The sequence below is a fragment of the Opisthocomus hoazin genome, chromosome 6 (genome assembly GCF_030867145.1).
Source record: "Opisthocomus hoazin isolate bOpiHoa1 chromosome 6, bOpiHoa1.hap1, whole genome shotgun sequence".
Classification (NCBI taxonomy): Eukaryota; Metazoa; Chordata; class Aves; order Opisthocomiformes; family Opisthocomidae; genus Opisthocomus; species Opisthocomus hoazin.
Window position 1 is genome coordinate 10,954,825 of NC_134419.1, and position 22,882 is coordinate 10,977,706.

The following is a 22,882-nucleotide window of genomic DNA, read 5'->3' on the forward strand; positions in this document are numbered from 1 at the left end:
CACCCGGCTGCCGGGCGGGAGCAGCGAGGTCCGCCGGGGAGCGCAGAGCGGCGCTGGGAGGAGGGGCGGAGCTGGCGCCGGCCACGCCCCTGCGGCGCCGGAAGCGGCGCCGGCGCTGAGGGCTCGCGGAGAGACAGCGCCGAGCCGGGCCCGGCCCAGCCCAACCCAACCCAGCGCGGCCCAGCCCGGCCAGGCCCCGCCTCGGCCTCCCCGCCCAGACCGTGAGTAGCGCGGCCAGCACGCACCCTCCAGGCCGCACCGCCCGCCCCCGGGCTCTCCGCGCTCCCCAAGCGCCTGCCTCCCTCCCCTCCCCGGGCCGCCTGGCTCTCCCGCCCCCCGCCCAGAGCGCCTGGGTCCCCTTCGCGACCCCTCCCCGCAGCCCTGGGTCGCTCTGCGGTCCCCGCCTCCTCCCTCTGGTCCTTCCCCGGCGGGCCCTGGGCCCCCCGGGCCTGCTCCCCCCGCTCGGGAGGCTGCTGTGCGGTCCCCAGCCCCGCTGCGGGAGGCCCGTGTCCCAGCCAGGCCCCTGGCTCCGCCGGGCCCCCGCATCGCGCCCCGGGGGGGGTGGTGCCACTTCGCAGCCCCACTGCTGCGAGTGGGGAGGGTGCCTGTCCCCGCCAGGGACCCACCAGGCCGGTGGCGGCACCTCCATAACGCCTGCCAGTCCGGGCCCTGCCGCCGGCTCCGGCCTCTTGGCCGCGTTTCTTTTCCAGAGGGTGCGAGCGGACCCCCCACACCGCAGCAGCCTCGCTAAGGGGTTGGCCTGCAGCCCAGGTCCTCACTGGCCCGTGAGTTCAAGGGCTGCTGTCGCCCTGCGTACAGTCCTCCAGTGAAACCTGGTCTCCTGGATCGCTCTCTGCGGGGCTGGGGGTGCTGGCAGGCAGGGGGGCTCTGTGGGGCTTCTGTGTGTGGTACTTGAGTGCCATTCTCGGCCGCCGCTTGTGCCAGGCCTTGTCTTTGCTGGGGAGGAGGTTTGAAGGCGCTTGCCTCCCTCACCCTGTGCCCTTCCCGCCCCAGCAGGGAGTCCCGATGGACACGGGAGCGGAGTGGAGCACATCCTGACCCCTTCCCCCCGCGGCTGCCCCCGTGACAGCCCCCATGACTATGGATGAGTGGAAACCCAACCCCGTCGTCAAGCCCCACAAGAAGCGGAGCTGGTACCTTGCCTGGAAGTACAAGCTGATGAACCAGCGTGCGCTGCGGAAGCTGTGCCAGGTGAGTCAGCTGCAGGCCTGTGGTGGATTAGGGAGGATAATCTATAGGTTTTACGAGCTTATGGAGCTGCTGTGTGGGTGGAGGCGAGTCTGCTGGCAGTCCTAGGTAACCTAACGTGCTAGGGAGGCATAACTGGTCCCCCAGAAAGCTACATCCAGTGGCTTTGTGCCCGTGTGTGGAAGGGTCTGCCACGTCTAGCAGCTTCTTCCAGCTGCAAATGGACCTGTTGGGCGGCTATGGTAAGAGATACAATAATTGGGAGGCTTTCGGCTAGAAACCTGACCAGTTCCTCCCCTGCTGCTTCTGGACACATGCCGAGTGGAGCAGGGCTCTGCCTGCACTGGGAAACCACCCCTTTCCCGTTGGGTTTGCAAATTAAAGCTGGTATAAGGCACAGCAGGTGGACAGAGAAAATAGGGCTGAGTAATGGGATCTCGTGCTCCAGAGGCAGCTGGTGTCTGGGAAAGCCGCAGGCTTGGTTGCTTGTGCTGTGAAACAGCTCATCCTTGGTGGAGCCAGCATCCTGGGGGTGTCTGGGGACACAAGGACAGGAACGGTTTGGCCCCATGGCAGCGAGCTGAAGAAGAGGGGCTGTTCCTGAGGTGAGCAGAGCTTGGTGAAATCTGGCAGTTGGTTTCTGTGGGAGGGAGCAGGGGAGGGTTTTGTGTGTGCCTGGGAGGACGAAGGCTCACCTTCCTGGGGAAGGAGACTGCTCAGTCCTGCGTCATCCGGGGTGCTTGGGGCTTGGGAACAGGCCTGGTCTTTCAGGTAGGCATTGCTCATTGCACTGGAGGCAGCCTGTCTGCTGTCATCTCTCTCTTTCATGGTACTGCTGTGGCCTAAAACACAGATGAAAATTGAGCTTAAAGTATGTAAACTAGAGCTGCAGCTATGGAGTGGCCAGGTCTACAGTGCCTGAGCCTCTGTCAGCAGCTCTGATTAAGCCAACCCTGCTAGACTCAGCTGCTGGTCCTGCTTGCTCATGCCTTGTTTGCTCAGGTCACCTGGGCTGTGGGGCTGCTTCCCTGCCTCTCCAGTACGGACCAGTGTGGAAGGTCTGGGCAAGTTGGTAAGGTGGCCTTGCTGCTGGCCCCCGGGCACAGCCTGCTCCTCACTGAGAGCCTAGGACTCTGTTCCTGCCTGATTAAAAGCTTTCTGTGCACAGATCTCAAAAGGTGCTCATACTTCTAAGTCATCAGCAAATCAACAAGCCAAAATGCCATAGTGGTGTTTATATTATAGTGTTTCCTACCTGTCCATCTCTTGTCTTGCTGCTTTTTTTTCATTTTCCTCTTCCTCAGTTACTTCTTGAACCCATTTGGCTGCTTAGCAGAGGTAACAGCATCCTGTAGCTTTGAGGCAATAGCTGTCCAGGTGGAGGGGGGATCCTTTTAGTGCTTCTCAACAAGGGCAGGCCTGTGTGTGATCTCAACCCCATACCAGACCTCAGAGAATCAAGGGGCCTAGAGCTGCAAAAGGCACAGATTTTTAGGAAGCAAGCTGTTGGGGGGTTGAGGGGCAAGGGAAGAGTCTCAAAACCACCCAAGACCTGTTTCAACATCCCCTTGTTGGGGTACCAGGCTATGAGCAGCCTCTACCAACCTCTCCCCTGCTCTCCCTTGGTTGCTGTGACATCTCCCTGCTGAGTCTTGGGATGCTCCAGTTAGCAGGACCCTGAGCTTGCGTGGCTGGGGGAAACCACCTGGTACATCCATAGCACGGCTCGGCCAAAGGGCCACAGCAATCTGTCAGCAGCACGTAGTGATCAGATGTGGGCCTCCATAGTGGCTCTGCTATGAGCTGGACGGACCCTTCTGGCATGGAGGCTGGTAGGGGAGGCCTGCAGCGGTGTTAGCTTTGAGGGTAATGGGTGCTTGGGGCTCTGTGTCTTAAATCCAACAGCAAAGCCTTCTCTTGCCAAGTGACTGTCCAGGGCAGCTTTTGGGCTCTCTGCTAGAGCTGTTCCTCAGCCCAAGAGCAGGGCTGTGGCTGCTGGGCACAGACTTTGTCCTCATGCAGAGCTCCACAGCCACTGCGTGCTGCTGTCACCTTGCCACCATGAAGAAGCACCAGGGCTCTGGGTTACAAAGCTGCCTGGGTCAAGTAAAGAGAAATTGCTTCAGCTGAGGCCTTGTCTTTCAACCCAGGCCATCTTGCATCCCTAGCCAGCACTGCAGCTCTAAGACCATCCTCTTGGCCGTGGCTAGACGTGCTCTTGCAGCTTACACCTGCAGGCAGATCACTTCCCAAAGTGGGATGTTGGTGGTCCAAGCTTTCCTGTGTGACTGTGTCTCAGAAGAGGTCCTTTTGGCAAACAATTCTCCTTTGTGCTGGGTCCAAATACTAGGAAAAAGGCTGAAACTGGGGAAGAGGAAAAACAAAATGCATTTTAATAAATAGACAGGTGCTTGTAGAAATGTGGCAGTCTTTTCCTCCCTCCCCTTAGTCTGGGAGTGACAGGGCCGTGGAAAATGGTGATGCTTGTGTTGGGAGTTCTCATGGGCAGCTGCGTAGCCCCTGGACCTTCCCATAGCCCCGTGTGTCAGCATCCACACAGGTTGCCTTGGTTTGCTGCAGACAGGAAGGCTGCCGGCTGTTCTCTGCAGCCTGTGCCACAGTGCAGTTTCCTGAAGTCAGACCTCAGCTTCTTGCCTTTGCCTTGCTTTAGTCCCACAGCATCTCTCTCCCTCTGAATACCCTGGGTACATCCTCTGGTTGCAGAGGGAGAGACGACAGTAGCGATGCTGCAGGAGAGGCAGAGGTTAAGTTTACTATGGGAGCTGTAACTCTGAGTTACCAAACTCTTTGCACACAGAGACCCTCAACCTCAATGCAGTACTTTAGCAGCAATCTGCTCGCCAATCTGGAAGCAGGGAGACATTAGAAGTGGGTTAATTCTCATGGATCAAGAGTTCAGTGCTCTCCAGCTGGTGAAAGCATTTCACTCTAAAACTCAGTCACCGATATTTCTTCTCTTTGCCTTTTCCCAGAAGAAAACAGGAGAAATGATAGATGCTTATGATCCCTTGCAAGATCTCCTTGGGGTGCCCTGCACCTTCTGCCAGGGAGGTGGCCTGATCTTTGGCTTGTTACTTACAAGTTGGTAACACAAAGCATATTGCATTGCAGACAGGTGCTGTGCTTTTCCTGCTTGTGACTGTAATTGTGAACATCAAGCTGATCTTGGACACCAGGAGAGCTGCTTATGAGGAGGAAGAGGAGTCTGCACAGGACTACGGTGAGGGGCAGCATCTTGCTTTTCTTTGAAAGCAAGGAAACCAAAGAGAGGAAAGTATTTCTTTTAAGTCAGGGCAAACTTGTGAGCAGCCACAGCACGAAAGACGGATCCGTGCATGTGGGTTTAATAAAAGTGAATAGAAAGGCTGTTCCCATTCCTGGTCTGTCTACTCAAGGCTTCAGCACGTTTGGCTGCAGAAGTCTGTGTGGGCGTAGCTGGGGCCAGACCCGTTGCCCTGTTGGATTCCCCTTACCTGCTGCCCCCATAGATTCTGCCCCATGGCTTGGTGGGCTGGGATATCTGGTGGACATGACCTCCTGGAGGCTTGGCTGGGCTGGTGCCAAGCAAGGACAAGCCAGAGGTGCCTTGGCTGGTTGAGACTGGGCATTTCTCCCCTGTAGATGACGAGATGCTGAATGTGGAGGCCCCTAGGCACCCTGTCAGCAACAAGAAGGTCTTGGATGTCGAGGTATACTCCAGCCGGTCAAAGGTCTACGTGGCTGTGGATGGGACAACAGTAAGTGACGGGTGCTGAGTGTCCCTGTGAGCAGAGGGTGGGTGGAGCTGAATGGGTGAAGCGTCAAGCAGTGGGTGGTGAGAGTGCTTCTGTGGCTGGCAAGAAGCTCAAGATGGGATCCTCCTCCTGCCTGTAGGACTGTGGAGGTGTTGTCCCACGTTGTCGTCTACTCTGGCATCCATCACTGCCATGAGTAAAGCCAAAATGTCACAGGAGGGAGATTTGCCCCTTGTTTGGGCATTCTGCTGTGCTGAATGGGCAGGGAATAAGAGGCCTTGGTGTGTGGTTCTCATTGCTTCTCCGCTTGCAGGTCCTGGAAGATGAGGCCCGGGAGCAGGGAAGAGGGATCCACGTCATCGTCTTAAATCAAGCTACGGTAAAGCATCCCCGCATGTCTGCGTTTGTCTTCCTTACCGGGCAGTGTTTGTCCTTGCTCTTCAGCTCTTGGGTGCATGAGGCAAAGAGCAGCCAGGAGAGAAGTCCCCGAGTGTTTGCTTGCCTGCAGTTTCCAGAGCACGACATGGTCACCCAGAGGGTCCCTGCAGTGTTTCTCTTGTGCTTGCCAAGCTGTCCTTGGGCAGCAGGCAGGAGAGGAGTTGCGAGGTTGGGTAACGCTGTCCCATGGACCTCAGCACACTTCATGTCCTGTGTGAAGGCCCAAGGGCTGAATTTGCCTAGGGACTAGCTCCCTAGCATACCAGAGAAGTAGCTCATCATGTTATTCAGGGACTGCGGCTTCCAGGACAGATTTCCATAATTCTGCATGTCCTGGCCATGTAGCATTTAAGATGCATCTGACGTTTGAATACCAACAGGGTCACGTGATGGCCAAGAGGGTCTTTGACACCTATTCTCCCCATGAGGATGAAGCCATGGTACTTTTCCTCAACATGATTGCCCGGGGCCGGATCCTGATCTTCACCATTAAGGTATGTGACCTTACTCTCAAAAGAAAAAGACACCTTGAGTCAGGACGCCCTAAAGCTCCTCTGGGCAATTGCCTCCTGAATGTTGTCAGGCATTCCCAGGACTAAAAGTCACATGTTATGCCCCCCTGACTAGATCACCTTACTTGTCCTCTCACTCCACATTGTTACTACAGATACCACTGTGAGCCCAGCAAGGCCAGAGAGCAAAAAGCAGATGTATCAGAGCCTGCAGCAGTAAACAAGAGGTTAGATAGAGAGTGGACATGAGGAAATACAAGGGTGTGGTGGGACTCTTCTGGGTCCCAGTGCCAGGCTTTAGGGAGGGCACTGTGGACTATGCTGGCTCTGGGCTGCTGTGTGAGTAACACTGTGCTTCCTCCAGGTTTCGGGTTTAGCTGTGTGAAGTGTTGCTGAACACATGGCCCTGCTTTAGAACAGTTTGGTCTCAAGGAAGGAGTCTATGACTCCTCTGACCTCCCTGTGAGTCATGATGGAGCCACCGGCAGGTTTAGTGACACAGAGACCTTAGGAACCTGCTCTTGAAGGTTTCTGGATCAGCTGGTTCGAGGGTAGGAGTGGGCCCGATACCCCTTTCGTGGGAGGCTTTCCTTGCCTGCATCATCAGCCAGACCTCAGCTGCAGGGCTGTGTTTTGTTCCAGGATGAAGGCTCCTTTCACCTCAAGGACACAGCCAAGAATGTCCTGAAAAGCCTAGGGAGCCAAGTTGCACCATTCCTGAGCTGGAGAGACATGTGGACATTTGTGGGGAAGAAGGGAGGTGAGTCTAACACAGGCTGGGAGAGGGTTCATGACTCCTTTTTTGGGGAGAAGCCAGCTGAAGACAAACCCAGCCCATCCCCAACACGCTGTATGAGCAGGGATCCAGTCACAGAGAGCAGCAGCTCCATTCCTGGGGGTGAGGGCTGGAATGGAATGGAGGCAGAACATGTCCATTCAGCAGCTCATCAGAAGCCAGTGGGAAAAGTGCCAAACTGCCACCCTGAGCTACAGCCCCTGGTCACACCTTGATGCAGCGGGGATGGGCCCTTCTGGACAGTTCTGACCCTGTGTCCCTGCTCCAGGGGAAGTGTACGGGGAGAAGCACGCCAAGTCACCTGCCCTCTCGACGTGGGGTGACCCTGTACTGCTGAAGACAGAAGTTCATCTGACATCCGTGGAAGGTAGGAAGTAAGATCTGCTCTGCGGTGCCAGGTGTCTCTGGGAGATGTCTGCCTGCTGCTCTTCGTTTTGAGTCAAAGCCTGGTTCTGTTGGCAACATCTCGGGACGGATTTAAGGCTGTTTGATGGTAACTTCTAACGTGGGGCAAGCTGGTTTTTTTTCCTGCTTTCGTGGCAATTGCAGGCATGGTTGTTGAAAAGGGTGAGGATAGGGAAGTGGGGACATGGTCTGGCCATTTGTCACCTCTCCAAACCAGGTCTGGTCCAGTATTTTCTGACTGTTGCCCTTGAACATGGCCCATTGCTGCTCAGAGAGGGGATGGGATGGCTTCTGAATGGCTCCTGTGGTTATATCCTGCATCCAGAAGTATTGCTTGTTCATAGTAATAAAGACTGGCTTGGTGATGGCTGAGCCCAGGGAGAGCTGTCTGTGTGGCAGTGCAGCATTGAGTACACGAGGGGTGGCCGTGGGGACGAGCAGTCTGTTTTTTCTCCTTGGTGCCTCCAGATGCTGAGTGCCATTGGCCTGACACAGAGCTGAACCGCCGCCGAAAGAGGTTCTGCAGCAAAGTAGAAGGTTATGGTAGCGTCTGCAGCTGCAAAGACCCCACACCCATTGAGTTCAACCCTGATCCCGTGAGTGCAGGAGCAGAGTATTCAGGGAAGGCTCCAGGAGGGAGGGCTGGGCTGGACCAGGTGTGTTTGCAGCTCAGATGCAGACCCCTGTCCTTAAGCACTAGCTGGGTGGTGAAAACTGCCCCTGGGCAAGCTCTTAACCCCAGCGAAGGTAAGGTGAATACGTGTGGTCAGGTCATGCTGGGAAAGAGAAGTTCTCTTGCCCTACATGTGCCCTGAGCTGCTGGGTTACCATGGCTCTAGGGATCTTGGCATGAGCAGCAGAGCTTGTACATTTGGAGACAGAGCAGCTATGATGGCCTTTGGGCTGTCCTTGGCACAATGCTGCAGAGTTTGGATCTCCAGGTGGATGCAAGTTGGGATTTGGGAGCTGGGTCTGAGATGGCATGAAGGAGGGAAGCTGGCAGGGTCTCCAGCAGTGTTGGATGGGGTCCTGGTTGGTCGTTGTGGTCCTGAGCTGGAGGTGGGACTGTGCAGCTCTGCTGTTCAACACCAGGGCCGATCCCTACCCCTTAGGTCCTGCTCTCAGTGGCATGGCCTCCTCCAGCCTCACTCACACACATTTTTTCTCTTCCAGCTCAAAGACAATAAAGTCTTCGATGTGCCTGTAGCTGTTATTGCAGGGAACCGCCCCAACTACCTGTACAGGTAAGCACTTCCAGTGGACACTGCTTCTCTGCCCCGTGCCACAAGACCAGGCATGGCCCGAGCCCTCCCCTTCATCCTGCTGGCAGGATCCAGCCTCCTCCTGGAGTTGTACGACCAACATGGGCAGACCTGCTTGGACAGATCCCAGGGTCCTTGGCAATGGGAGAGGGAAGAGCCCGGGGGTAGCAGGTCCTGTTTCCTTATCATGCACACTTTCCCCCACCCCAGGGGATCCGTACCCTCTGCTGAATGGCCTGGGCCCACTGGGGCTGTGCTGTGCTCAGGCCCTTCGATCTCTCCCCAGGATGCTGCGCTCCTTGCTGTCGGCTCAGGGCGTCAATCCGCAGATGATCACAGTCTTCATCGATGGGTACTACGAGGTGAGAGCACTCCCAGACATTCCTGTAGCCGGGTCCTTGGTCCCCCAGCTGAGAGTATGCGGTGCTGGCCCAGTCCTTGGTTGGGTGGCAGGCTATAAGCCCCTTCACCCTTCTTCCTGCTGTGGGTCACACTGCTCCTCCTATGCAAAGTCAGTCAGCTTAGCCAAGCCATGGGTGTGGATAAAGCTGCCCTGGCCTTTCCCGAAGCCTGGGCTTGACATTCCCATGCCAGAAAGGGGCTGGCGTGCAGGGATGAGGTGGTCATGCTGGGCTCGCCCCATCCCCATTTCTTGTTTGATGAGTATCGCCAGCCTAACACCATGTATCCAGCTCCCTCGAATGGAGCAGAACAAACCAGTCCAGCTGTGCCTGTCCAGCTCCACTCTTGGTAAGAGGTGAAGAGACCCAAAACAATCTGTTTTCACAAGGCTTGTGAAAACTGCAGCCAAGTGGAGGAGAGCTGGCCCTTTAGAGGGCAAAGACCTTCCTGTCAGCTCAACCTTAGAAAGCCCTGAAGGATCCCTCTGCAAACCCTGGCTCTCTGGCAGCGGGTTATGCTGTGGGACTTTGAGATCGTAGTAGGTCTCAGCAGCTTTCTAGCTATCTTCTCTGCAGCAGCCCGTGAGGTATTGTCTGGTCGCCTTGTGATGGAGGTGGGGAAGGAAACAGGCTCATTCCCTTGCAGGCCTCTCCCACCACTGCCAGGCTGTGGGGCTGGGGCAGCTGGTGTGTTTACGCAGGCTCTTACTGCAGCACATCAGAGTGGTTAAAGATAGCAGCATCCATTGCCATGGCAACTGGAGCAGCATCCCTCAGTTATGAGGGGGCAGCCTGGATGCTTGTGCTGCCATGGTGGATACCAGGGAAAGGGGGAATGGTTGGTGCAGTGGGAGCTCCTGCTCTCATTTGTGGCTAGGAGTTAGGGTGGGACTGTAAGGGGATGGAGAAGGCCTTGGTGGGGCCTTCTACAGGCAGAGATGTGTCAGCACAAGTACAGATCGCTTCTGACCCCAGTGCGGATGTGCTTGGTCAGAGAGGTCCCTTTCTTGGCAACCGTGAGAGAAAATGTAGTTGATATGGTCTTGACATTAAGGAGCTAGTAGGTGTTCCTGGCTATACCTGTTTTCTTTCTGCACTGTCCACAGAGGGACTGGAAATTTTGGGCCTCTCGTGTTCTTGGATGCAACTTTAGGTCTGCAGACTAGCAGGGCTAACAAACTTAGGGCGATACTGAAGGTCAGAAGGGCCAGGAGGCTTTGGAGAGTTCCTTGCTGTGGGGTCTACAGCACAGCATCATTTTGAGCATCGCTTACTCCCAAGAGGACAGCCACATGCAGGGGATCCTGCAGTCATGTTCTTATCCCAGGCAGCTGGCACTGGCAGAGGGCGGGGAGAACGTATCCAGACCCACACATTTGCTGGGCATTGTACCTTTCCATTGCAGGAGCCAATGGATGTTGTGGAGCTGTTTGGCCTCTCAGGAATCCAGCACACTCCCATCAGCATTAAAAATGCCAGAGTTTCCCAGGTGAGAGACCTTTCCCAAATCCTGGGGGAATTACTCTGTGGGATCTGGGATAGCATTCGAGGGAGGCAGGCTTAGCCCCGCATGTGTGCTGGGCTACCCCTCCCTGTGCTCTCAGGGGTGATGCTAACACAGGCAATGATCTGTCTTTTCTTGTAGCACTACAAAGCCAGTCTGACTGCAACCTTCAACCTGTTCCCGGTGAGCAAGACCTCTGCCTGCGCCCTGTCTAGCTGCTCACCTGTGGGAGCAAGACAGGGCAGGGTTTCCCTGGGAGAGTGGTATCTGTGACCCCCAGCTCACAGGAGCTGGAACTGGTCCTGTGGGGCACGGAACAGCACAGGCAGGAGACGGTGCTTGGTGTCTCTGGTCTGTCCTGGTCCTATCCTTCTGACATCTCTCCTTGCTCTACAGGATGCTAAATTCGCTGTGGTTCTGGAAGAAGACCTTGACATTTCTGTTGACTTCTTCAGGTAGAGCTGTGGGTCCCTGAGCTCCTATTTGGGTGGAGCTCTCTGGCTGTTCAGGAGAGGCCAGATCCCTGCCATGTTGTAGCTCACCTGTCCAAGGCTGAGCAGTCCCCAGGCAACAGCCATAGCTGGACTCTGCCTGCAGAGAGTCTTGAGTCCACTGTCCTGGCACTCAGTGCAGGGTGACTCTGAGGTCTGGGATCTCTTCCTGGTTTGCTTTTTGGGGACACTGATCTGTTCTGTAAACACATGGTTAGCACTGCCCCATGGCAAGAGCGCAGGGACAGAACCTACTGGGGCTCCAGTTTTTTCATAAGGAGGAGGGACTCTGATGGAGCAGGAGACAATGTTGTCCCCTCCCCATGGTGAGATGTAGCTTAGCTTGTTTGGGTCCCCTCCCCTGATCTCACACCAACATCAGCCATCGCAGCCCAAGAGATAGGTTAGACAGTCCCAGCAGTTGGGAGTGATGTGTCCCTTTGTGGAGAATTTGCCGTGGTTTGCCTGGGGGCAGGATGTTTGACCTGGGACCGGGCAACTCTTCCCTCAGCTTTCTGAGCCAGTCCATACACCTTCTGGAGGAGGACGAGAGCCTGTACTGCATCTCGGCTTGGAACGACCAGGTGGGTCAGGGAGGACAGCAGACCAGGGAAACCTCTGCCCTGTGTTGTTCTCGTGTCAGGCTGGGGTCCAGGTTCTGTCTGTGAAGCAGGGTGAACCCCCACCATCATCCTAGGTGGGTCTGTCTCCCCAGCCCTGAACTGTTCAGACATGCCCCTGCAAATCCCCGTCCCGTTCCTGCCACGTGCTTCCCAGCAGCTGTCCCCTGCTCCCCATGCTTGCGCCCCTGGAGCAAGATGCCTCCTGTTTTGGCAGGGTGGGGGTGCGTTCAGGGTGCTGAGTGCTGCCCTTGAAATCGCAGGGCTATGAGCACACGGCTGAGGACCCCTCACTCCTGTACCGCGTGGAGACCATGCCAGGCCTGGGCTGGGTGCTCCGGAAGAGCCTATACAAGGACGAGCTGGAGCCAAAGTGGCCAACCCCGGAGAAGGTGAGTACCCTAGAGGGACCCTGTCTTCTGCACCCCCATCTCTGCCCATTAGCAGTCCCTGATCATCACCCAGTCCCTGTAGGTACAGCTCTTGGAGGGGTGTTGACTCTCCCTGAGCTTCTACTGGGAAGGATGCCCAAGCAGAATGGATGTGGGACAGATGGTAACTTGAGGACCACGTACCTAGCCACAGAGCTGGCTGGAGCAGCCCAGGCAGGCTGGGGCCAAAGGGGCTAGAGCTGGTGTGGACAGCCAGAAAAGGTCCCTGGACAGCCACTCTACCAAATCATGTCCCCAAACTCGAGCGTGAGTCGCAGTTTCCTCTCCTCAGCTCTGGGACTGGGACATGTGGATGCGGATGCCCGAGCAGCGGAAGGGCCGGGAGTGCATCATCCCTGACATCTCGCGCTCCTACCACTTCGGCATCGTGGGGCTCAACATGAATGGCTACTTTCACGTGAGCGACCTCCCTCAGCCCCCAAGCCCCGTCCTGGTGCTGAGCTCTGACTTGGCCCGCTTTCCGGGTAGCGGGGATGGTTGAGGTGACCTCCCAGTACTGCAGACTCCTTACTGGACCCTGTTTTCCTTCCCCTCTCTCTCTTTTCCTCCTAGGAAGCCTATTTCAAGAAGCACAAGTTCAACACGGTTCCGAATGTCCAGCTTAAAAACGTGGAGAGGTGAGTGCTGGTCAGAATGAGATCTGGAAGAAGCAGTTGCTTGGCCTGACCCTTGTCCCGTTGTGCTGGGGACGTCTCCCTTTCTGCTGGAACAACAGCCAGAACCTGCAGCCCCAGCACACTGGCCTCCACTGCGGAGTCCGTGTGGTTTTTGTGAGGTTGGGTTTGGCCACCCTGTGCACCTGGCGGGCATGTTGAAGGGTCGTGGTTTTGCTGCCCTATCCTCCGGGATATGTGGCCATCCCTGCTCTCCATTCATTGGCTCCATCCTGCCTTTTTGTATCACACTGGGGCAGTCTGAAGTTTGGATCATCTTGGGATGATCCCTGCCGATCAAACTGTCTGACTCTGCCCTGACCTCTGTGCTCTCTCCTCCTCCAACAGCTTGAGGAAGGATGCCTACGAGACTGAAATTCACCGCCTCCTGGGGTGAGTGCCTGCAGGGAGGTTGGGAGACCATGGGACACGCTGGGTGAACCAACCAGGACGAAAGAAAGGGTGGAGGTGGCCCTGGCAGCCCCAGCCACCGCTTGCCTGTCTGAAGTACCCTGCAGTGGGAGCAGGGAGGAGGTGGGATCCCCTCTCACTCCCTGTTCGGTTCCACAGTGAGGCTGAGGTCTTGGACCACAGCAAGAACCCCTGCGAGGACTCCTTTGTGCCCGACACTGAGGGCAAGGTCTACGTCATGTTCATCAGGATGGAGCAGGAAGCAGATTTCACCACCTGGACTCAGCTTGCCAAGGTGAGGCTCCTGATGTGGCCCATCCTCACCCCTGCACGGATCTCGGCATCACTGGGAGACATGCTTGGCTCGGTGGGGATAAGTCTTATGGCCTCCCTGTGTGGGAGCCCAGGGCCTGAGCTTGTCTGGATGTTTGCATTGCTCACCTGGAGGTGACAGTCAATCCCACCATCCTGAGGCAGGAATGGGAGCGGGTTCCCCCTGTTCTCTCACTGATGGTGGCTGGAGGGGTGCTGCCCTGGTCAAGGTGCCATCCTCTCTGCTGTGCCCCAGTGAGGGCAGGGCTGGTGCCTCTTCCCTTGCCAGGGGACACCTGGCCCTGGTGTCGGTCACCAAGCTCTGATGCCTCTTCTTCCCTGCCCACCATCCTAGTGCCTCCACATCTGGGACCTGGACGTCCGTGGGAACCACAAGGGGCTGTGGCGGCTCTTCCGCAAGAAGAACCACTTCCTCGTGGTGGGGGTCCCTGCCTCCCCCTACTCGTGAGTGTCGGGGGCACAGCAACCTGGGTAATACCCCTCCATCCTCACTGTCCCCTGCCCGGGGCACTGCATCACCAGCTTCTGTCCCAGCCCAGTCATGGGGCGTAGCAGCCCTCTGCTGAATCATCGTGGTGGGAGGGGGGACGGGATATGTGCGCAGGGCTGGAGGATATCCCAGTGGGAAGCGGATCACACCAGGGAAGCAGGCAGTGCTGTTGGGGTCCTGAGGGAAACCACCACCCCTGCCTGCTCCCATCCAGTGTCCTCACCTGCAGGTCCAAGAAGCCCTCATCGGTGACGCCGATCTACATGGAGCCCCCAGCCAAGGAGGAGGGGGCGGTGGCAGTGCCAGTGGTTGCTGCAGCAGAGCAGACGTGAGGCTGGCAGCTGGGAAGCGAGGGGGACGGGGAGAAGACAGAGACCTCCGCAGTGCAGAGACAGAGTGGGCAGCAGCTCTCGGAGGCTGGTGGTTGGACACGGACTCCCATTTCAGGTTGCAAAATGAGACCTCAGGCTCTCTCCAGCCCCTGTTGTGGTCTCCCGCTTCCTCGCACAGGACAGGGTCTTTCCCATCCCAGGAACTTTTTTTTTAACACAGACTCTTTACTAACGCTGCTCCCATTGCCCCCTGGCTGGGCAAGGCTGGAGGAAGGAGATGCTCAGTTCGGGGCTAGAGGGGGCCTCAAGAAACACCTCTGCTTCCCTTTTTGGTCCCCAAGTCCTGAGAAGGCAGCATGCTCGTGTTGAAGCTCTGCAGCCTACCAGCTGGGTGTTATTTATTAACTCTTGCCTGGCTGGCTCCGTGCCTGGTGGTGAACCCGGCAGTGAAGAGGGAATCATCCAGCATCTCTTCTGTCTCCTGCACAATGCACGCACCTTGAAGACTCTGCTGGGTTGGGCATCTCCCTGCACGCCGGCTTCACTGCTTGGGCCGCAGTGACTGGTGCAGCCCAGCTCATAGGCAAAAGGGAATGCTGAAGAGGAGCCAAACTTGCTGTGGACAGAGAGAGGAGAGCCCATACCCAGCAGGAGGGCAGTCAGGTGCCCCTTTCCTTTCCCTGCAGTTCTGGGAACTGGAGCTGGCTGTAGATGGAAGCGGACCAAGCTGTGTGCTGCGGCTCGGACCGTCCTCACCCACCTTCTCTGTGGGGAGCAGCCCTGCCCCCCGAGTCGTGGGCGAGGGACTGAAAGTGCCTTGCAGAGCGCGAAGGGAGCAGCCAGCAGACATCCCCCCGTGCTGCAGGGGCAGGATGGCCTGGGGTCCTCTCGAGCGAGAGGTGCTGCGCTCTGGCATGGTCCTTGCCTGTGGTACTGTACCCAGTCTCTCCTTCCTCCCTGCCCAGGTGCCCCAGCTCTTGCTGAAGGCAGAGGGGGTTTGTTCCCGAGTCCCCACCCTTACCGTGGTACGTTGTTAGCAGGGGAGCTGTGAGCTGAGCGGGGTTAGGCAGCCTGGCTCTCCTGCTGTGGTACACCCCTCATGGAGGGGAGGAGGGATCCTTATCACCTTCCCCTGCCTGAGGAAGGACTCCAGGGGCCCCTCCCACCCACAGCTACTTGGTACTAATGTCCCCCCCCACTGGGGCCAAGCCCTTGCTCAGAGTACCTCCCTGTCTCATCCCGGCAGCGAGAGACCCATTCTCTGCCCAGGTCCCCCAGCCTCAGGCAGGGATGCTATGCTCTGGCTTGGCCCTGGGAGGAGGATTTGCTGCTCAGCTCTTTCCTCGGGGTCGCAGGGGCTCTCCTCCTTCATTTTCTCACTGTGAACTGAGCGTCGGGGGTCTACACTACACTAACTTATTTATTTATTGCTTATGGGGAGGGGAGGATAGCAGGAAAGCAGGGTGGAGAGCTGGTACCCCCAGGTAGCGTGGGGATAGCTGTGGGAGTTTTGTCCTCTGTAGCCCTGACTCTGTCCTCTGTTCCCCTCCTGCCTCCCTTGCCCAGTGTAGGAATAGTCGTGAACCTGGGGGCTCTGCTCCTCTTTGGCCAGAACGAGCCCTGTGCGGACACAGCACAGCTCTAGTGTGACCCCAGGGACTCGGCCTCGCGGTCCCTTGCGTGCCTGTCCCAGCGGTGGGGAGGGGATGGATGCAGGAGGGGAACAAGAGGGTGCAGGGTGGCACCCCTGAGACTGCGGTACCGGGCTTGGGTTCAGCCCTGCCCTCATCCGCCACCCCAGTGCTGCCCTGCGCTGGGACTCTGCTCTGGCTCTCGGCGCGATGGGAAAGGGACCCGGCTTCTTCCCAGGGAAAGCAGCTCACTCGCCGTACCCTGCTTTGGAAAAGCTTCCACAGCCCTTCCCTGTCATGCCCTTTTCCTTGGCATTTCTGTTTCTAAGGCCCCATTTCCCTTCCCTCTGAAACTAAATCTCTTTTCTTCTCTGGCAGGGCTCGGGCTTGGCTTCCTCCCGGCTCTTCCTGGGGCTGGGGAAGGTGGTCCTGCAGATAGGGAATGGCTAAACACGAGTTCCCCTCCCTGCTGCCCACCCTGCTGTGACCGAGGGGCCATGGCTCCCTGCTCAGCAACAGCAGGCCTTGCCCGGTGGGCTCCGAGCTCTCCGCACACAGCGATGGGCCCGCTGGGTGCTGTTCCCTGTCCCTCCCCGTTCCTCCAGCAAGGCTCTGGTGTGGTGGCTGTGGCAGGGCTGGGTGCGTGGGCATCCCCAGGGCTTGCCGCTTTCGGAATCAAATTATTTTTTCAAGAGTAAACATTGCAAAGCTGTTGAGCCTCGTGTGTTTCATGGCTGGCCTCGTGCATGGCCCGGAAAGGACAGACACCTGCCCTCTGCGGTGTGTCTGCCCAGCTGGTGGGCTAGCCGTGGGCTAGCAGTGGCCCCGGGCTCCTGCCCTGCGGCTCCGGTGCCGGCAGAGGTCCTCCGAGCTGTGCCGTGCGGTGCCGGAGTGCCTGGCGCTGGTTTGCGAGCTGTTTCCTCCTCGAGCTTTATCGCTTCCATCTGCAGTTCCGTAACCGATGGAAACTCTGACCGGCTGCCTGGGGACTCTTTCTTGGCATCACCAGCGCCTGTGCTCTCCCCTGGCACCTCCAGCTGCCGTCCCCTGAGAAACACAGACCCGTAGCTCCCGGCTCGGTGTCCCCTCGCTTGTCCTGGGGAGAGGGCAGCAAGCTGTCAGGCCTCTCTGGTGCGTTTGGGTTTCTTTCCTTTGAGGGGAATGGGGTCTTGGAGTGAGGACCCCCTGCCCAAGGCCACAGCAGGAGGAAGGGGCGTTGTAGCTGGCCACCAGCCAGCCACGGTGCGAGCTGAGGCCTTCCAGCTCATGTCATGCCACACCAGGGTCGGCCTCCCCCCTGCTCCCGAGCTGTTCAGCCCCTGCTTGTCTGTGGCTGGGGATGGCAAAGCGGAATCGGGGGCTGCAGGAGGGGCCTCCAGCAAAGCCACCCTGCAGCGCAGCAGCCTTCGCTCCTCCCCGTGGGGTGGGTGCAGGCACGGCTGAAGTGAAGCCAAGTGAGGAGCAGGCTTGGTCCTGCCAGGAGGACAAACAGCCGCCGAGCCGCTGGGTCAGCCCTGCATGGGTGACGTTTGTAGGAAGCCCGAGAGACCTTGCCAAGTTTATGCCCGCGTGGGGCAGGGAGCCTGGGGAAGGTTGGGGGTGCACCTGTTTCTGGGGCAAACGAAACCGCCATGGGAGCGTCGCCCACTGGGACAGACTGGTCCCAACCTGCATCCCGTACCAGCTGCCGCCTGCTCCCTGCAGCAGGGCTGGGCTTCTTCCTCAGTGGCTGCCAGCCTCTCCCTGGCACCAGGCACAGCTTTTAGGGGCCACCCCCTTGCCAGAGGTTTTTGCCCCCGTCCCAGGAGCTTCTCTTGGCAGTGCCGGAGCAGGCTCTCGCCTCCTGGCAGCCCCGTTGAGGCCTCGGCCTCAGCCCTGTGGCGCTGAGCCCCTGCCAGGGAGCCCTGGGTGAGGCGAGGGTACGATGCCCGTGGGCAGAGCCATGCAGGGTGCTGTGGGCTCGGGTTTGAGACCCACCATGTCTTGCCCGCCTCGAGGAGCCAGTGTTTGCAAGCTGCTGCGTTTACAGCAGCATTCTATGAGGATGATGAGGGGACTGGGACATCTCTCCTACAAGGAGAGGCTGAGGGATCTGGGCTTGTTCAGCCTAAAGAAGAGAAGGCTGTGAGGAGACCTTATAAACGTTTATAAATATCTCAAAGGTGGGTGTCAGGAGGATGGGGCCAAACACTTTTCAGTGGTGCCCAGTGACAGGACAAGGGGCAATGGGCACAAACTGAAGCATAGGAAGTTCCGTCTGAACATGAGGAAGAACTTCTTCCCTCTGAGGGTGACGGAGCACTGGCACAGGCTGCCCAGGGAGGCTGTGGAGTCTCCTTCTCTGGAGATATTCAAGACCCGCCTGGACAAGGTCCTGTGCAGCCTGCTGTAGGTGACCCTGCTTCGGCAGGGGGGGTTGGACTAGATGACCCACAGAGGTCCCTTCCAACCCCTACCATGCTGTGACTCTTGATTCTGTGATTCTCTCCCGAAACAGAGGGGTGATGCTAAAAGCAGGTGAACCACCTCAAAGGGGAATGCCTGTGCCAGGCTGCTGGAGAGCGTTGGCTCGTCCTCCCCAGGTGATGGTGATGTCAAAGTTGCTTGTGTGAAGGAGCTCAGTCCCGGGGAGCTTGTTAGGGCAGCCAGGTCACTCCCCATCCCACTCACCTCCTGGCTCAGCCCAGAGGTGCTGGAGCATCCCTGGGTGCCCAGGAGCTGGCCGGGCGACTGGCCCATCGCCTGCCCTCCCTGGGAAGCCCGACCGGCCAGCTCCCACAGCTCAGCCCCACGCAGCACCAGCTTGGCACGTGCTGCCCAAGTTGCCGGTTCCCAGGTCTCGCCGGGCCCCACGCAGCCCCCCACAGCCTGGCCTCCCCGGCTTTGTGCAGCCGTACAAAGGAGAACCTGTCCGGGCTGCTCCGCGTCCCAGGAGCTGGCTGATAATTAAACAAAAGCAAAATACCCTTGGCATGAAACTTGACCTTTCCGGAGCTTGTGGGGGAAGGGGAATTTTGCATCATTTCTGCTGGTGGTTGTTTTTACGCATTACGCTTTTTTGGCCGGGATCTCTGTGCTGGGGGAGTGGGGAGTCCCCATGCTCCGAAGACAGGCTGGGATGTGGGAGACAAGGTCCAGGCTGAGCCTTCCCCCAGCACATCGGTCCCTCTGTGCCCTGCAGATGGAGGAGAGCACCCTGCAGACACGTTCCTCTCGGATGGAGGGATCTCAGCGCTGGAGAGGGATGGCAGTGCCTGGGGCGTGCTGGCCCCGTCCCCATCCCTGCGTGGGAGGGAGGCAGAGACGCTGTGCCCAAGCCACCTGCACCCCCACTCGGGGACCTGATCCCAAATTTTCAGCACTCTCTGCTTTATAAAGATCCCTGCAACACCGAGGTGCTCAAACTGCTCCCAGGAAGCGGCTCTGCTTGGCTTCTCCCCTCGGTCCCAGCTGCGGTGGGTCCCTGCCCTGCGCCCAGCCCAGCCCTGACCCATCCCCATCCCCTGCTGTGCTTCCCAGCAGCGGGCTGACACCTCCTCTGCGTGTACCCAGCAAAGCCCAGCAGCAAATTAATCTTCAACTGGGTACCCGGGATTGTTGCCGTGATGTTTATTACGCTGTGTCCTGCCCGGCGCGGTGTTAATGATTAACACCCCAGGTTCAATGTCAGCTCCTGCCTGCTGCCTGTTGAATAGCCCTTCCATCACCACCTCTGATATCCCGACAAATAACCGGGACAAATAACCGCGGCACGGAGCTGCTCGTAAAGCAGCCTCAGGACTGGGTGTGCACCCAGGATGGTTGATCTCTGGGGCAAGGAGGAGGAGGAGGGGAGCCAGGGAGGAAGGCTGTGCTGGGGAAAGAGTGCATTGCCTCACTTCTTTCCCCCGGCCAGCCCATGCCCTTCGAGGATGTCCTCTCCTCCCCAGTCCGGGAACGTCATGGCCGGGTTGTTACCACGGGCGGGGGAAATCCCGCAGCGGGCACTCCTTGGGCAGCTGATGCTGGATGAGTTTCCTTCTGCTTCCCATTCCCTCCTTTTATCCACACAAACCTGAAGAGCTGCGATTCCTCCTCCCGCTCACGACACCCCTGTCCCCCACCACCACTAACTCCCAGAAGGGAGGGGGCAGCTCATTTCGGAAAGCGCTGAGCGCTGCCGGCACGCACCCCTGTGCCACGCAGGATTTTCCCTCTGTGCTGCGGGGCAGGTGATGCCGGTGACAAACTCCCCCTGCAGATGCCCTGGGGCTTTGGCTGGCGTGCAGCACCCATCATGGCCGGGCAGCGTGTGAGCCAGCACCCTGGGGGGCTGCCAAGGCAAAAGGCAGCTCTGCAGGTATCTGCCTTCCCCACAGGGCCAGGGGCTCCAGCCCCTCCTTGTCCTCACCCCGTGCCCACGGGGATGCTGCCCTGTGGGAGGCTGCCGGGGAGCCAGATCCACCCCAGCCCAGCCCATGCACCAGCCCCTTCCTTATTACTTCGGAGGGAGCAGCTCAGCCTTGAGCCATCCCGCTCCCCAGCAGGGGGAAATTCCCCGCTTCGGCTCCTAAAGTGGCTCTTTCCCACAAGGACAAGGTCCAAGGCTGCTGCAGGAGGCGGAAATACAGCGACATCAGGCCAGTCCCTGTCACATCAGGGCTTGATGGAATAAGGCTGAAGATGCCACAGTGTTCCCAGGGGTCCAGGCGGGTGGGAGCATACACCCCTGTTTCCCTGTACAGAGCGAACCCCAGGGTCCGTCTGCGGAGCCTGGCCCTGGCCATGACGCCAGCTCTGCTGCCCAGCGTCCCCCCGCATGACCGAGTCTCTTCCCCTGCCATCCTCATCGCCTCCCCAGCCTGGAGAGGGGCAAACCTGACCCAGGAGAAGAGCCACCCAGCCACCCTGCCCTTCACCCTGCCGGCTCTGCCCATCTCGGAGGGCTTCTGCCCACACCACCGTGGGCTGGTTGGCACCCACGCGGGGGTTGTTGCCGACGGTGGGTGGCACAGCCCCTGGCCAGGGAGCACTGAAGGGTGCGTGGCTGCAGACAGCGGTGGCCCAGGCTCAGGCAAGGCACTGCCTGCGGCCCCTGCCAGGGAGCCTTTACCCTCCCGCTCTCCCCCACCCCGTGTCATGGGTGGAAAAGGGGAACCCCCCATCCCCACCCCAGCACACACATGCCCCTCGTCAGCTGCTTGGGCACCTCGAGCCCAAGGGTGCCTTCCTGGGGGCAATAAGGAAGTTTCTGCTTGCTACCACGTGCCCCCGGGGACTTTTTGGCCTCGTGCTCTGACGGCACAGCTGTCAGCTTTTGGGGTGCCACCAGGCACCACGGGGTGCCAGTCTGGGGGAATCAGGCAAGCCTAAGGGTTACAAGGTGCAGAGATGCCCGGTGGCACCCACACGGGTTGATGGGCACAGGGTGGTGAGCTGGGGCGCATCCTAGGGCTGGTGGGGTCTGGGTGGGATGGGGTCTCCTCTGGGGAGCCCAGAAGCTCCGGCGGTGCCGGGGCAGTGGGAAGCAGAGAGCAGGGGCGCAGCGGGAGCACCGGGGAGGCTGCTCCAGGCTGGCTTACCCCCGGCTGCTGCCCTGCTGCTGCCAGGGGAGCCGGGAAGGGCGATGGGGAGGAATCGCATCCGGGAGGAGAAACTGGTCCTTCGGGTTCTCTCAGCAGGGCGAGGGCAGATTTATTGCCAAAACTCAGTGCCATAGAAACTGCCTGCCCTGTCCCGGAGAAACCCTGCGGCAGGGAAAAGGTGCGAAGCCAGGAGCCTCCGGCCAGCCCAGCATTGCCTGGCAGCCCACTCCACCCCGTGACGGCACAAGGACCCAGCGTTGCAAGGCAGCCCCACAAAGAGGGAGCAGAGGGGACACGGCCAGGCCAGGCGTGCCCAGCAGTGCCCAGCTTGGTGCCAACTGACCTGGTGTGGTTGCTGGCACCATGACACCTCTGGGAAGGGCTTTGGGCAGTGCCAGGGTCCAGGCGGATCTTGTGTGCTCGGAGAGCAAAAAGAGGAACAAAACCCCTGACGTCACTCATGAGGTCACTGTTTTATGGTGGAACCGGGACCTTCACATGTCCAGTGAGGAGGAGGAAGCAAAGGCCACTTTCTGGCAGCTTCCCCCCACGCCTGGCTGTGGGGCAGGGCCAGAACCCACTTCCCTGGGGCTGAGTCACTCGGGGTGGGGAGCGAGTCCCTGCACCCATCCCAGTGCCACCCAGCAGCTCCTGCCAGCGCGCCGGGTGCTGGACGGGCTGGGGAGATGCCAGACGCCGAGGGGCCGCGGCAGTGCCCGTGTGCAGCCCCGTACCCGGTGCAGGAGCTGATAAGGGGGTGCCATGGCGGGCACAGAGCAGAGCGGTGCGTGGGGAGGCTGTTTGCACACTGGCCTCCCGCCCCGCTGCTAATCGCTCTGTCCTTCACTGCCACCGTGCTCTGCCCCACAGCCGGGGGGTCCAACGTGGGGTGAAGCAGCCCTCGACAGCACCCACCCTCCAAACCACCTGCCTCGGCCTCTCTTTTGACATGGGGAAACTGAGGCACGGCAAGTGGATGCTTAAGGTGGGGTTGTGCCAAAAGCAGGGAGGGAGCGACGCTGGGAAAGAGGGTCGCTGGAAACCCCCCCGGCCCACCCATGACACCCCCACCATCCCCCCACACGTAGAGGGACCGTGGGTGCATCACACGAGTGGCGTGGGACCAAGCTGGGGCACGGAGAGGTTTGGAGATGGGGCTGGCAGGACCCCCTCCCCACGCACCCCACCTGGGTTCCCGGGGCCGATGGGGACACCGGTACAACCCCCCCGGAGCCAGCCCTGCCCTTCAAGCTGGCGAACCCGCGTTGCTGAGCGAGCGGCGGCTTTGGCGGAGGGCAGGGTGGATTTGCAAGGCTGATGGCAGCCCCAGCCGCTCCCGGGCTGTTGTGCAAACACCGGGCTGGTGGTTTCCAAGCTCCCGAGTGGGCGAGGAGCCGCAGCGGACGGAGGGCAGGCAGGCTGCAGGCAGGGCTGGGCTGCCTGCGTGGGGCTGATGGGGCCGGGGGGAAGGCAAGGCAGCCCCCCACCCTGCTGTGTTCCCCCAGGCAGACGCTACTTATTGAAAGCAGCACCGAGATCGACTCCAGAAAATTATTTGTATCCAAGATGAAAAATGTATTTGTTCTTCTTTACAGCGCGGAGAGGGGCTCGGCCATGAAATGT

The 22,882-nt window shown here is 59.1% G+C and overlaps 1 protein-coding gene across 3 annotated transcripts; it reads left to right on the forward strand.

Annotated features, from left to right (window-relative positions):
* The first annotated feature begins 123 nt into the window (after positions 1-123).
* Positions 124-16,409, forward strand: POMGNT1 (protein O-linked mannose N-acetylglucosaminyltransferase 1 (beta 1,2-)). Of its 3 annotated transcripts, none has more exons than XM_075424573.1 (22): positions 124-221; positions 1,018-1,212; positions 4,342-4,450; positions 4,852-4,967; positions 5,278-5,343; positions 5,783-5,896; positions 6,557-6,674; positions 6,979-7,077; positions 7,584-7,711; positions 8,289-8,359; positions 8,664-8,739; positions 10,184-10,267; positions 10,424-10,465; positions 10,679-10,737; positions 11,285-11,357; positions 11,657-11,785; positions 12,117-12,242; positions 12,398-12,462; positions 12,847-12,891; positions 13,069-13,204; positions 13,577-13,686; positions 13,962-16,409. In XM_075424573.1, exons 2-22 carry the CDS (start codon positions 1,096-1,098, stop codon positions 14,062-14,064), a joined length of 1,986 nt encoding a protein of 661 aa, XP_075280688.1. In that variant the 5' UTR covers positions 124-221; positions 1,018-1,095; the 3' UTR covers positions 14,065-16,409. The 3 variants fall into 3 exon arrangements, with proteins under 3 accessions (XP_075280688.1, XP_075280689.1, XP_075280690.1); XM_075424574.1 differs by having other exon boundaries at positions 133-221; positions 1,015-1,212; XM_075424575.1 differs by lacking the exon at positions 124-221 and adding an exon at positions 767-785.
* Positions 16,410-22,882: the final 6,473 nt, after the last annotated feature.